Genomic DNA, 15,217 nt, shown 5'->3' with positions numbered 1-15,217 from the left:
TAAAAAAATAAAAAAACGCCCCCTTTTGGGCGCCTGGGTGGCTCAGTCGGTTAAGCGACTGCCTTTGGCTCAGGTCATGATCCCAGGGTCCTGGGATCGAGTCCCACATCGGGCTCCCTGCTCTGCAGGAAGCCTGCTTCTCCCTCTCCCACTCCCTCTGCTTGTGTTCCCTCTCTCGCTGTGTGTCTGTCAAATAAATAAATAAAATTTAAAAAAAAAAACAAACAAACGCCCCTTTTTAACCAGGAAGTGAGGAAGCAGGGCAGGAGGCACTTACTAGGACAAGGGACAGGTGAATGCATTCCGGGCTGTGGTCAGCTCTTGTCTTCCCAGCACTAACATGGTAGCTGTGAATTCTTGACCACCCCCACCCCCACCCCCCGGGCCATCCTGAACATTCCTAACCTGTGCAGGCTCTAGTCTGTTACCTGTGTCCTAGTCATAGATGTTGAAGCATCACTTCCTTGTCAGCGAGTTTCCGTCTTCATCCCTGGGGAGCCATCTCTGTTCCCACTGGGCCCCGGCCGTGGGGTCAGGCTGAATCCTCAGGCAGTGGGACCCACCCGGCAGAGGCACCACGGTCCCCAGCAGGAATGCAGTCTGGTCCTGCCCTGCCACTGGTCAGCTCTGAAGCTGCCGTCGTCCTGCCGTGAGGCCGGGCTTGGGGCGGCTGCTCGCTCTGGCCGCCCGGCTCTGAGGCCGCAGGACGGCGCCCAGCCAGCTCCCGCTGTCCCTGTCCCCACCGCTCATCTCATGCCTCTGTCTTCTAGGCCGGGGACTTTGCATGACTTTCACAGCCATGAAATAGCCGAGCAGCTGACCCTGCTGGATGCTGAGCTCTTTTATAAAATAGAGGTATGGTGTTGAGCAGCGCTGGGAAGAAGGCTGTCCCTTGCCCCAGGGTGAGCAGCTGCTGCTGGTCCCTAAGCAGGAGAACCTGCCCATCGTCAGGAAGCCAGAGGGCTCCAGCTCCATCCGGTCTACTTCTCTTTCAGATTCCTGAGGTTTTGCTTTGGGCAAAAGAGCAGAATGAGGAGAAAAGCCCCAACTTGACCCAGTTCACGGAGCACTTCAACAATATGTCCTACTGGTAAGAAGGGGCGGCTGTGCGAAGCCCCGGTTCTCTATCGCAGCACGTCTGGCTGGGTCCCTGTGCTCTCCTTCACACAAGGAGGAGGTGCCCTTTTCCTCCTAGCTCCTTCCGAGACCCTGGGCATTACTTGGGAACTGCAGGCAGCAGAGAGCATGCTGGCTGAGGAGGAGCCTGGGACGGGGAGGAGAGCCGGGATCGATTAGTAATGTCTGCCATAGGTGGTGGCAGGGGTGGTCACTGCGCCATCCTGAGCTGGTCACGGCCCAGCTTCCCACTGCCAGGCGGCCTCAGGGCTGAGCCTCACACGGATGCTGCCTGAAAGAGAACAGCAGAGGAGTGCCTTCCCGTTAATACTTGAACTAGGCCTGAATTCTTAAAGCAAAACGAAGCCCGAAGCTACACTTACCCTATAATATGTAAAGAATGGTCAGCTTTTCGAGATGTGACTTCAAGGCGCCCCCAGCCTCTCTGCGTCAAACAGAGGATGGTCAGAGCGTGGTAGCCACGAAGCCCACTGCTGCCACTGACGGAACATCCAAGATGTGTCAGACGCTCCGAGGACTGCTTGTTGGAGGGAACCTGGGTCATGTCCCACGTTGCCGGCTTTTCTGCCACCACAGGAAGTGCCGCGCTCCTCAGCAGTGTGAGCTCAGCCGTAGCAAGCCGCCACAGGAAGCAGGGGCTTGTAGGGCAGACGGAAACTGCACACGGCCCTGAGCCCAGCCTCCGACCCAGCTCCCTGCTGGGCACACGCCTCGGGGTTCCAAGGAGGAGGTGCAGGGGGGCCTCTCTGAGCCATGGTCCTCAGGGTGTGCTCAGGGCAGGCACCCTTCACTGGGGCCAAAGACAAGCAGAGGCAGCACCCCGTCTGAGGGGACTGGCCGTGGCCGTGTGAAGCCAGAGGGTCTCTAGGGCACGGTGAGGTCCACATGCAAGGCTGGCCTTGGGGTTGCTGCTCAGATTCTCAATGCTCACTCGTCTAACCCACATGCTCACTCGTCTCCTGAACTAATCCTGAGGCCATGTGAGGAGCATTTCCAGCCCCAGGGGTGCTCAGGTCAGCACTTGTCAGGGAATCTCTGCTTGGATGTTATAAAGCCTCCATCTGCACACACGGCCCGAGGTCCCCATCAGGCTTTGTGACCTCTCAGCCCATCCCTGGGATGCTGTGAGCTCCTCGAGAGCAGAAATGGGGGGAGCTATGCTTGACACCTCAAAAGCCCTGGGCATGTGGTGCAGGTGTCCACATCCCTCTCTCTCCACTAGGACCACCTAGGGGTCTAGAAGGAGACCAGTCAGTTCAGCCATCTCTTTTTCCCATGGGTTCCTGCAGGGTCCGGTCAATAATCATGTTACAAGAAAAAGCCCAGGACAGGGAGCGGCTGCTGTTGAAGTTCATCAAGATCATGAAGGTAACTGTGGCTGCCCTCCCCAGAGTCTCCTCCTTCGGACCCTGCCCAGCAGCCCTGGGCCTGCCTCACGGCCTCCTCCCCTCTCTCTGCAGCACTTACGGAAGCTGAACAACTTTAACTCCTACCTGGCCATCCTCTCAGCCCTGGACTCGGCTCCCATCCGCAGGCTGGAGTGGCAGAAGCAGACCTCGGAGGTGAGTGGCGGGGAGGGAGGAGGTGGGAGGCCCGCCCAGCCCCTGGCGAGCCAGCTGTTGGGGAAGGTGCTCAGGTGTCTGCTCAGCTGCCAACCACCCCCCAACCCCACCCCCCGTTTGCTGTGGCTAATCTCCAGTCTTTGGGCCTGAAGGGGCTGCGTGGTTTGTGCTGGGCTTGTCCCCTCACGGGGTCCTGCTGCCTGGGCTGCAGGATCATACCTGGGTCCCTGCTTCACTGCTTTCTTCCTTCCTTCCTTGCACCCATGCTTCTGGAGGTGCTGTTCTGGGCTGCCGGCAGCATTAGTCCTTAGGAACGTACTGTGAACAGGACAGACCTATTGATTTCTTTAGGGTAATTGCCAAAGGGGAAAGGATGGGGTCGTCTGGCCCATTTGAGGGTCGGGGAGGTCCCCTGAGGGATGGTCAATCACACCAAGACCCAAATAGGAAGAGTTTGCTGGGAAGAAAGGGAATTCCGGTCAGAGGGGACAGAAGCGTCTAGAAACTGGCACGCTCAAGCAGCAGGACGGGGGCCAGTGTGGCTGTGTCACTGGGGAGGGGACCTGCTCTGGACCAGGAGGGCTTTGGGGAGGCCTGGCAAGGAACTAGACCTTTATCCTTGTGTGGGGAGGTTCCTTGAGAAGAGAGGCAAAGCCCATAGGGGCTGGGTGTTAGCTGGGCCACCCAGGTGTTCTCTTAAGGGGTGACATAAAGAGAAAGTTGTAAGTCTGTTGTATGGAGAAGCGTGGGACATTCACACTGGCTGCCACAGAAACACCTAGGAGGTCCTGAGGAGGTGACACTCCGGGTCCGAGGCAGCTAAAAGGTGAAGAGGCAAGCAGCGGGTGGGAGGGAGCAGCAGCAGCTCAGTGAGGTCACCTGCTGAGCCTAGTCAGCTCTGCCTGGAGCGCAGCGAGGATCAAAGGCAGGCTGGGAGCCAGGGATGGCACCATTCCTGGTGTGCGTGAGAAGCCTCCTTGGGCTACAGTGCGGGGTGGCACCCAGCAGGAGGCCTGGCTCCAGGCCCTCCGAGCCGTGGTTCTGCAGCAGGCATATGCGGGCCTGGGAGCCAGTTCTCCGCAGCAGGCCCGGTCTCCCTGTAGCCTGAGGCAGGGCCCAGGGCTGGGCAGCGGCGGGTGGGTCAGGGAGGAGGCTGGCACTGGGGCCCCAGCATGGTCTCAGCCCTCACACACTATCCCTCCCGCCCAGGGCCTGGCCGAGTACTGTACACTGATCGACAGTTCGTCCTCCTTCCGCGCCTACCGGGCCGCCCTCTCCGAGGTGGAGCCCCCCTGCATCCCCTACCTGTGAGTAGAGCTCCCTGCAGGTTTGCCCCCCGGCTGCTCTGGGGGAGACATAGGTGTAGATACAGAAACCCTCCCTTAAAGGTTTCCAGCTCAGACGATTAGACTTCTATTTTAACTTTAAACTATGTAACAAGGAGCAGGTTTTACTTTTAAAACAGAAAGGAAGGGTCCAATGTAAACGGTCCTGCTGTCCCATCTCCCAGTCCCGCTACCGTTTCCTTCCCGCATCTGCCAGGCTTCCCCCCACCAAGGGTCCTCAGACTTGGCTGCACCTTGCAGTCAGTCACCCAGGAGCCCTGAGAGCGTTTCCCCAAGTGTGAGCCATGGCATCGAGGAAATGGGGGGTTTGGGGAAAGCAGTCCTAGTCACATTAGCTGAAGGAAATAGTGGAAAAAGTCAAAGCTAGACAGGTTTCTTTGTTGTCAGAGCCCTTACTAAGCTGGTAGATACTGGGAACCTCCATGAGGGGGGCAGAAGACTCCACAGTGGCCTGGGGTGGGGGCTGCCCTCCCAGAATGCTACCCTGCTTTCCCCTGGGGGTGGCCGGCTGGGCCCCCTCGCTCACCTTATGGCTTCACGTTCTCTGTAATGAGAAGCACCTGTTAACAAAGAGGCTGTCCATGCCTCCCTCCCCCCCTGGTTTTGGGTTATTTTTTCCTATTCATGTATTTTACAAGGCTCCCCTGCCGTACCTGAGCTGGCTTTCCCAGGGACCCACAGTTTCTAGGTCAGGAGTTCACACAGGAAGAGACCAACACAGGCCAGACGTGCCCTCCGAAGCAGTAACTGGGCTTCTCCATCCTCCCAGGGGGCTTATCCTGCAGGACCTCACCTTTGTTCACCTGGGGAACCCAGACTATATTGACGGGAAGGTGAATTTTTCCAAACGGTGGCAGCAGTTCAACATTCTGGACAGCATGCGGTGCTTCCAGCAAGCGTGAGTACCGGAATGGGGAGGGGACGAAGGAACACTGGGGTCTGTGGAACGGGGTCTGCATCCAGAGATGGTGGCCAGCTTGTTCTCCACACAGCACCTCCAGGGAGGGTGCAGGGCGTGGGCCAAGAAGTGGGGGCTCCCTGGGACAGCATGGAGAGGGGCGACCAGGCTTCTGCTGCCAGCTCTCTGCCTCTGGGGAGCTCCGGTGCCGGGACCGTGCGCATGGCCCCTCCAGGAGGCCGTCGGGCTGCTGGCCCCACACCGGCCCTGACTGGAGGCCCCCCCACAGGCACTACGATATTCGAAGAAATGATGACATCATAAACTTCTTCAATGACTTCAGCGACCACCTGGCGGAGGAGGCCCTGTGGGAACTTTCTCTGAAAATCAAACCTAGGAACATAACAAGGAGAAAAACAGACCGGGAGGAGAAGACCTAGAAGTAGGTGCCGTGAGCGAGGAGAACGCTCGAGAGAGGCTCCGAGGGCGGCTCCGAGACCGGGAGGGACTTTGGACCTGTCCTCAGGCAGGCTGCACGTGTCCCGGGCCCAGCCAGCCCTCCGCCGTGCGGGGCAGGAGCCCCAGTAGCTTCCTGCTGCCCTCCTCCGTGGGAGCGGACGCCAGGCCCACCGTGGAGCCAGCAGGCAGGTCTCGTTCCTGATTTGTGAACCCGTGGTTTGGTTTTGGTTTTGGTTTCTGCTTTCACTTTGTATTCCTCTCTCCTCCCCCCTCCCGCTTGGGAGCAGCACAGGGAGATGGGCAGACCAAGGCACAGTGGGACACTCTTCACCCCTCCCTACATTCTAGGGTCCTGAACCTGCTGAAATGACAAGGGTGGAGGACCCTGAAAGGTGGGGGGCTGTACCCCGGGGACCTGGAAGCAAGGGGACATCCAGTCGGGTGGGCAGAAAGCAGAGAAGACCGGGGAGGCTCCTTTTACTTTCCCTGCCCTGCTTTTTAAATGCAAGATGGTGTGAGCTTTTGAGGTGACCCAGAGAGGTTCACCAGGTGGCCTTTCAGTAGGCCTGGGGCTGGCGCTCCCGTCACAGTACTGGCCCTCAGAACCGTCCTCTTCCCATCCCTTCATCTCCCCGACCACCTGGCGCTTTGGGGAGCTGGGAAGAAGATGGAGCAAGGGAGGACGTAGGTGTACCTGAGCCGGGGCCAGGCGTTCCGGGGTGAGTGAAGTTGGGAGAGTGGAGGGGCCTTTCTGTCCTGGGGAAGGCCGGCAGACCCCTCTTCTGTCGTTTGCTGTGTGCCTTAAACTCCATCTCCTGTCCCCCTGCCCCCATGGGCTCCCCTCCTACCCTGCTCCCTCCTGGTGGCGCCAGGGGCGTGCTCCTCCGCCCTTTCCACCAGTGCGCAGTGAGCTCTGCCCGGGGAAGGACGGGAGGTCTCTGACGGATGGGGGCGCCCGCTGAGGCTGAGCGGTCCCGGCTCCTGCCCTGCGGCGCACTTGCTCTCTCCAGCTTCCTTGTCGGACACAGCGCTCGCTGGTGAGGTGGGCTGTCGGAGGCAGGTGTGCAGGGAGGTCCTGCACGCGGGCCAGGCCGCTGCCCCCACACCCCTTGGGTGCTGGTTTGCGTGACTGAGCGCTTGCTTCTCCCGGGCTTGGGACTTGGTCAGGCAGATGCCAGGATCGAACTTCTTAAACAACCATGTCACTTTGAGTCCTTCCTGAGTTTTGAGCGGCTTTCTCCGCGCTTGTTTTGGGGTCCTGGACATACTGCCAGTGGAGTCCCCTCGTGTAGCGGGCTGGCCGCTGCAGGCCAGACGTGTCACTTTCTTATTTAAAGCGTGTGGTTTTTGTTCTTCAGCAGTGTGGGGTGGGCTTGGTGCCCACTTTGAGTCCCCTCACTGCGGTCTTGTCTCCCTTCCCGTCTTGCCCCCCGCCTGGCCCAGCTCTGCTGGATGCTGCTGCGTGCGGGGGGCCACCGTGGCCCCAGTACTAACACGAAGTCTCCGCCTCACGCACCCGTCAGCAGATGGGGGGGGCTTTACTTGCCCTCCCCTCTCCTCTGGGAGCCCTGCCAGGTGGAGGGAGCAGTGTTGGGGCGATGGGGAGCCCGTGGGTCAGGGTAGCCCCTGCGTGAGAACCGCAGGGGCCGTGGGTGTTTAACTTATTGGCTGACATCCTTAAGACATCCTCCCGGCTCTGGGAGTTGCCCCACCCTGTGCCAGCCCCGCAGCCGGGCTGTGATTGGTCTTGGGGACCAGGACCGGGTGTCCCTGCAGGTGGGGCTGGAGCCAGGGAAGGGTGGGCACACGCCAGGTCAGAAGGAACCCAACTCTTCAGAAGCGCCTCCCTCTCCCTCATGCCTCACCCCTGTTACGTTGTAATATATATATATCCCCACTAACCTGGCTGATAGTGGCATCTTCCTGCAGACATTTCAAACCTGTATTTTATATGAAAGGAAAATAAACACAATGAAAGCTGCGTCCAAGTGACAATCCGAGCTGCCCCTGCACACGTCCCAGTTCCCACAGCCGTGTGCCACTGTTGGGGCCATTTGGGGAGGGTGGGACAGAGTCCACCAGCCCGTCTGGAATTTTCCCTCCTCACTCTTGTGCTCTGTAAGTGGATTAATGCAGAAGTCCTTTGCTGCCCTCCCCCTCCCCCAGCGTGCTGGTAAAACTGAAATTTCTAGGGTGGAATTCAGGGGGCAGAGAGGTACCTGGAGCTACTTTTCAAAGCCCCTAAAGCAGGGTCTTTGAAAGCACACCTTCTGTAAGATTCCATCCCCCTCCCACCCCCAAGGCAACACGCACAGGCTGGGAAATAGCCCCATAGGTTCCGGTCTTTTCTCTGTCTGACGTGGGCTACCTCTCCTCCACTCATGATGAGCCGTGGACTTAATCCCAGCCTGTGTGTCATCCCCCTTCAGTGTCCTGCCCATCTCCCAGTGTCCAAGAGAGAAGCAGTCAGCTGCTGAGTCCTCTACTCCCCACCAATACCAAGAACTAGCCTGGTCTGGCCCTAACCTCCCTGCAGGTGACTAGGAGGTCACAGGCCAAGTGCGGACGTCTGGGCTGAGCCTGCCACCCCCAGAGGGGACTAGGAACCTGCATGCTTAACCCAGCAACTCAGGAGGCTCAGATGACCTCAAATCCATGTCCAGCCATGGGTGGTGCAGGGCCAGTCTTCTGAGGGTGTGATGGCCGCACCCGGTTCCCTCCAGCAGGGTGAGAGGCAGAGCCTGCACATTCATTTAAACCATCACTCACTCATCAATTTGTTTCATTCACTAGGGGTACATGATTTAAGGAACCTGGTCAGGCAGGGTTTGGGTCATTCTAGTCCTGCATTTGCTGGGGACGCACTGGAGGAACTTCTAATAAGGGCTCTGGTCCTGGTTCTGCAGCTGATAGGTAAGTGGCCCCGGCTCTGTTTCCCAGTTTTTCCAGCTGCGGGCGGGGGTAATAACAGCTTCTACCTCACAGGTCTGTGAAGGCTCAGGGAGTTAATACCTAGAACAGGGTCTGGCAAGATTATTTATATGCACATACACACAGATCCGGGGTCCCAAGCAGTCTGCAGACCACTTTACTTCATTCACTCCTCTTAACCAAAAATCCCCCCACCCCAGCCCCGTGAACTATCACAGCCATGGTAAGTGCTACAGAGAAGAGGTACTTGGTTTATGTCAAGTCCAGACAGGCTTACCAGCAAGTTGTCCTGAACAAGTGGCTTCAGTCTTACACGCACGCCCCTGAGAACAAAAGGGGAAACACCTCGCAACTCGTCTTGAGTAGAATAGTCTTGACATCAAACCCAGACAACAGTCCAAGAAAAATTACAGGCAAATACTTGCGCAAAACTTCTAAAATAATCTTAGCAACCCCAAACCAGCAGCATATAAAAATCAGTACTCCCTGGCCACGCTGGGCTTACTCACAAATGCAAGGATGGAATGTCAGTAAGCTGGTGAACATTCTAGATTTCTTATGCTCAACAGCTTATTTGGGTGCCCACATCCAGAGCACCTCTCCTTCCTGGGCACAGGGGAAACTCTGCTTCCCAGCCCCCTGCAGGGAGGTCCATGAGGAGCCAGACACATGTCACTTGGGCCTGGGAACTCGGCAAGTGTGCCACCTTCATGCTCACTCTTTCCCCACCATGACACACTTAGATGGCAGAGTTCCAAGTGGAGGGAGACCAGACAGGGACCACCCCCAGTGTCCTACACTAGACTATATATGAATAGAAAATGAACTTGTGCAAACTAACCTACTGAGATTTCAGGGTTTATAAATTTTCACAACATGGCCTAACTGCTCCTGAATGCACCATATTAACAAATTAAAGGAAGAACACCATATAATCACCTCAGTCGTCAGAAAGGCCTTTGTTAGAAGTGCAACACCAATAATTTTTGTTCAAAACTCTTAGAAATCAAAAACTTTCTTAATCTGGTAAAAGTCACCTTCCAAAAATCTTATGCAAACGTTATACTTAACGTTAAAATACTCAGAGCATTTCCTTTAAAATCAACAAGTTAAGGATCCTACTTGTACTGGAGACTCTAGCCATGTGGCAGGAAAAGAAAAAAAAAAAAAAATGAGATTACTAAGAAAATCTCCTGGGCTGCCTGGCTGGCTCAGACAGTAGAGCATGCGACTCTTCATCGCAGGGTTGTGGCTGAAAGCCCCATGTTGGGCATAGAGCCTACTTCTGAAAAAAAATGAAATTTAGGGGTGCCTGGGTGGCTTAGTCAGTTAAGCATTCGACTCTTGATTTCGGTTCAGGTCACGATCTCAGGGTCGTGAGACTGAGCCTTTCATTGGGCTCTGCACTGGGCATGGAGCCTGCTTGGGATTCTCTCTCTCTGTCCTCCCCCCACCCCCACCCAACTTGTGCACTCTCGCTCTAAAAAAAAAAAAAAGGAATCTTCGAAGGTAGTTAGCTGTAGAGTCAGAAAAAAAAGTTGAATATGTTCTGATAATACAATCAACAATTAAAAACCAATTTTTTTTTTAAAGATTTTATTTATTAATTTGACAGAGACACAGCGAGAGAGGGAACACAAGCAAGGGGAGCGGGAGAGGGAGAGAGTGAAGCAGGCTTCCCGCTGAGCAGGGAACCCAATGCGGGACTCGATCCCAGGACACTGGGATCATGACCTGAGCCGAAGGCAGACGCTTAACGACTGAGCCACCCAGGCGCCCTTAAAAACCAATTCTTGAAGGCTCTCATTTATGCTGGCATCACAAGTCTTAAGTGAAACCTTTATCCTCCAAAAAAGAGGATATAGCAATTTTAAATACTTTTGTACCAACATAGGAACACCTTTATACACAGCAAATATTAATAGACCTAAAGGGGGGAAAGGACAGCAATAGAATAATAAAGGATTTAAGTATGCCATTCACATCGACAGATCATCCAAACAGAAAACCAATAAGGAACCATCAGCCTTAAAGGACACATTAGACTAGAAGGACTGGATAGAACATTCCATCCAAAAGCAACAGAATACACATTCTCAAACGCACATGGAACATTCTCCATGGAACATAGATGTTAGGCCACAAAACAAGTCTTAATATAAGAAGATTGAAATCCTATCAAGCATCTTTTCTAACCAGAATAATATGAAACTAGAAATCAGTTACAAAAAGAAAACTGGAAAAGCGTTATGTGGAGAGTAAACAACATGCAACTGAACCACCAACTGGTCAAAGGAGAAATCAGAAAATACCTTGAACAGGGCGCCGGGGTGGCTCAGCTGGTTAAGTGACTGCCTTCAGCTCAGGTCACGATCCTGGAGTCCCAGGATCGAGTCCGCATCGGGCTCCCAGCTCAGCGGGGAGTCTGCTTCTTCCTCTTACCCTCCTCCCTCTCATGTTCTCTCTCTCTCTCCTCTCTCTCTCTCAAATAAAATCTTGAAAAAAAAAATACCTTGAACAAATGAAAATGGAAATAATATCAAACATATGGGGTGTAGCAAAAGCCATTCTAAGGGGGAAGGTGATAGGAAAAAACTAAAACAACCTGACTTACAAGCAACCTCAAGGAACTAGGAAGAGAACAAATAAAGCCCAAAGTTAGGAGAAGGAAGGAAATAACAAAGATCAGAAAGAGAGACTAAAAAGACAAAATTGACAAACCTTTAGCTAGACTCCCCAAGAGAGTACTCAATCAGAAATGAAAATGATGTTACAACTAAAAAGGGGAGGGGAGGTGCACCTGGCTGGCTCAATCAGTAAAGCATGGGACTCTTGATCTCAGGGTCATGAGTTCAAGCCCCACATTGGGCTTAGAGCTTACTTAAAAAAAATTGATGTTACAACAGATACCACAGAAATACAAAGGATCGTAAAGAGACTATTATGAACAATTATATGCCAATAATTTGACAATCTAGAAGAGGTCAATAAATTCCTAGAAACATACAACCTACCAAGACAGAATCGTGAAAATTTAAAAAAACTGAACAGACCAACTACTAGTAAGGAGACTGAATCAGTTCATCAAAAACCTCCCAACAAACACAAGTCCAGAACCACATGGCTTCATTGATGAACTCTACCAAACAGTCAAAGAATGAATAGCAGTCTTCTTCCAACACCTCCAAAAATAGAAGCAGAGGGAACACGCCCACACTCAGTTTACGAGGCCATTACCCTGATACCAAAACAAGACGAGGAGGCCACAGGAAGAGAAAATCACAGGCCGGGGCGCCTGGGTGGCTCAGTCGGTTAAGCATCTGCCTTCGGCTCGGGTCATGGTCCCAGGGTCCTGGGATCGAGCCCCGCATCGGGCTCCCTGCTCGGCGGGGAGCCTGCTTCCTCTGCCTGCTTCTCCCCCTGCATGTGTGTGCTCGCTCTCTGTCAAATAAATAAAATCTTAAGAAAAAAGAAAATCACAGGCCAGTGGCCCTGATTCACACAAATGCAAACATCCTCAATAAACGATAGCAAACCAAATTCAACAATACATTAAAAGGATCATGCACCATGACCCAAGTGGAATGGGATTCCAGGGAGCATTCAACACACACACAAATGTGATACACTCACTACATTAACAAAATGAAGGAAAAAATCATAGGATCATCCCAATAGGTGCAGAAAAAGTGACAAAAGTCAACATCGATTTATGATAAAAACTCTTCAATGAAGTGGGTATAGAGGGAACACACCTCAATATAAGAAAGGCCACCATATATGACAAGTCCACACCTAGGATCATTCTCAGTGGTGAGAAGCTGAAAGTTTTTCCTCCAAGATCAGGAACAAGTCGAGGATGCCCACTCTCACCACTGTTATTCAACATAGTACTGGAAGTCCTAGCCACAGCAATTAGGCACCAAAAAGAAACAGAAGGCATCCACATTGAAAAGGAAGAAATAAAACTCATAATTTGCAGATGACATGATATCATATATAGAAAACCCTAAAAGTTCTGCCAAAAAACTTGAATGAATTCAGTGAAGTTGCAGGATACAAAATCAGAGCCAAAAATCCACTGCATTTCTAACTACTACTAATGAACTATGAGAAAAAGACATTAATAACACATTTACAATTGCATCAAAAGAAAATACCTAGGAATAAATTTAACCAAGAAGGTGAAAGAGACCTGTACTCTGAAAATAAGACGATATTAATAAAAGAAATTGAAGACACAAATAAATGGAAAGCTACCCCATGCTAATGGGTGGGAAGAACACGTTAAAATGTCCATTCTACCAAAGCAGTGCACAGATGCAGTGCAATCTCTATCAAAATCCTAATGGCATTTTCCACGGAAATAAAGTGATCCTAAAATTTGTACGGAACCACAAAAGACCGTGAATAGCCAAAGCAATCTTGAGAAAGAAGAATAAAGCATCAGACTCCCTGATTTCATCCTGTATGTCAGAGAGATTGTAATTTATTTATTTAATTTATTTATTTTTAAAGATTTTATTTTTCAACAGAGAGAGACAGAGAGAGAGGGAACACAAGCAGGGGTAGTGGGAGAGGGAGAAGCAGGCCTCCCGCCGAGCAGGGAGCCCGATGAGGGGCTCGATCCCAGGACTCTGGGATCATGACCCGAGCCGAAGGCAGACACTTAACAACTGAGCCACCCAGGTGCCTGTAATTAAAAAAAAAACAAAAAACACAGGTCAATGAAACAAGGAGCCCAGAAATAAACCCATGAGTATATGGTCAATTAATTTACGGCAGAGGAGCCAAGAACATACAATAGAGAAATGAGAGTCTCTTTAATAGTGCTGGGAAAACTGAACAGCCACATCCAAAAGAATAAAACTGGACATGGGCTCTTGGGTGGCTCAGCCAGTTAAGCATCCAACTCTTGATCTCCACTCAGATCTTGATCTCAAGGTCATGAGTTCAAGCCCCACGTTGGGCTCCACACTGGGTGTGGAGGCTACTTAAAAAAGAAAAAAACTGGACCACTTTCTTACACCATACACAAAAATTAACTCAAAATAGATTAAAGACTTGAATTTAAGACAAACCATAAAGCTTCTAGAGGAAAACATAAGCAGAAAGCTCCCTGACATCAGTCTTGGCAATGATTTTTTTGGATTTGACACCAAAAGCAAAAGTAAAAATAAGCAAGTGGAACTACATCAAACTAAAAAGCTTCTGCACAGCAAAAGAAACCAACAAAATGAAAAGGCAACATACTGAATGTGAGAAAATATTTGCAAATCATACCTGATACAGGGCTAATATCCAAACTACATAAAGCACTTTTACAACTTCATAGCAAAAACCAATCTAATAAGGTGCCTGGGTGGCAGCTGCATTTGGCTCAGGTCATGATCTCAGGGTCCTGGGATTGAGCCCCGAGTCAGGCTCCCTGCTCAGCAGGGAGTCTGCTTCTCCCTCTCCCTCTGCCCCCTCCCTGCCACTTGTGCTGTCTCTGTCAAATAATTTTTTTTAAAACCTTCAAAGAAAAAAAAACAAAAACAAAAAACCCAATCTGACAAAAAAAATGGGCAGAAGATCCGAATAGACATTTTTCTTAAAAACGTACAAATGGTGGGCGCCTGGGTGGCTCAGATGGTTAAGCGTCTGCCTTCGGCTCAGGTCACGATCCCAGGGTCCTAGGATTGAGTCCCGCATCGGGCTCCCTGCTCCTTGGGAGCCTGCTTCTCCCTCTGCCTCTCTCTCTCTGTCTCTCATGAATAAATAAATAAAATCTTTAAAAAAAAAAAAAAACGTACAAATGGTCAACAGGTGCATGAAAAGATGTTCAACATCAGTCATCATCAGGGAAATGCAAATCAAAATTGCAATGAGCTATCACCTCACACCTGTTAGGATGGCTAGTATGAGAAACAAGAAATAATCAGTGTTGGTGAGGATATGGAGAGAAAAAGGAACCCTTGTACCCAGCCAGGAATGTAAGCCCGTGTAACCACTGTGGAAAATAGCACAGAGCTTCCCAAAGATACTAAGAATAGAACTACCATATGAGGGGTGCCTGCGTGGCTCGGTTGTTGGGCGTCTGCCTTCGGCTCAGGTCATGATCCCAGGGTCGTGGGATTGAGCCCCACATCAGGCTCCCTGCTCCTCTGGAAGCCTGCTTCTCCCTCCCCACCTCCCCCTGCTTGTGTTCCCTCTTGCTGTGTGTCTCTCTCTCTCTGTCAAATAAATAAATAAAAATCTTTAAAAAAAACAAAACAAAATTACCATATGATCCAGCGATTCCACTTACAGATACTTATCCAAAGATGACAAAAGCACTAATTCAAAAAGATACGTGCATCCCCATGTTCTGTGCATGCTCCGGTATTTGCCAAAGGCAAGGAATGGAGGGCAGGCCAAATAGGTGAAGAGGGTCAAAAGGTACAGACCTACAAACCTCTGGGTATAAGTCACGGGGAGAGGATGTACAGCATGGTGATGTAATCAACACTGTACTGCATGTTTGAAAGTTGCTAACGGTAGATCTTAAGAGTCATCATCACAAGAAAAAAATTTTCTTACTTCATATAGTGACAGATGTAAACTGGACTTACTGTGGTGATCATTTCACAGGATATACAAATGTCGGATCTTTACCTGTACACCTGAAATACGATGCTGTAGGTCAGTTATACCCCAGAATATAAATCAAAAATAAGATTTTATTTAAAAAGACTTTAATAGGTTGAGAGACATCTTTTGTGGGTAGGAAGATTACCTTTCTTTTTTTTTTTTTTTTTTTTTTTTTAAGATTTTATTTATTTATTTGACAGAGAGAGCCAGTGAGAGAGGGAATACAAGCAGGGGGAGTGGAGAGGGAGAAGAGGGCTTCCCGCCTGAGCAGG

The 15,217-nt window shown here is 51.4% G+C and overlaps 1 protein-coding gene across 1 annotated transcript in view; it reads left to right on the top strand.

Annotated features, from left to right (window-relative positions):
* The window catches only part of RAPGEF1 (Rap guanine nucleotide exchange factor 1), a 71,616-nt gene extending 64,233 nt beyond the window's left edge, over nt 1–7,383 (top strand). Inside the window, exons 21-27 of the mRNA XM_044920437.1 lie at nt 771–855; nt 996–1,090; nt 2,427–2,505; nt 2,598–2,699; nt 3,909–4,006; nt 4,815–4,943; nt 5,233–7,383. Of these exons, the coding sequence (XP_044776372.1) occupies nt 771–855; nt 996–1,090; nt 2,427–2,505; nt 2,598–2,699; nt 3,909–4,006; nt 4,815–4,943; nt 5,233–5,383 (739 nt within the window). The 3' untranslated portion in view covers nt 5,384–7,383. The remainder of the gene's footprint in view (nt 1–770; nt 856–995; nt 1,091–2,426; nt 2,506–2,597; nt 2,700–3,908; nt 4,007–4,814; nt 4,944–5,232) is intronic.
* The last annotated feature ends 7,834 nt before the right edge of the window (nt 7,384–15,217 follow it).

This window comes from Neomonachus schauinslandi, chromosome 13 (genome assembly GCF_002201575.2).
Source record: "Neomonachus schauinslandi chromosome 13, ASM220157v2, whole genome shotgun sequence".
Taxonomy (NCBI): Eukaryota; Metazoa; Chordata; class Mammalia; order Carnivora; family Phocidae; genus Neomonachus; species Neomonachus schauinslandi.
This window is presented reverse-complemented; position numbering and strand designations above follow the sequence as displayed.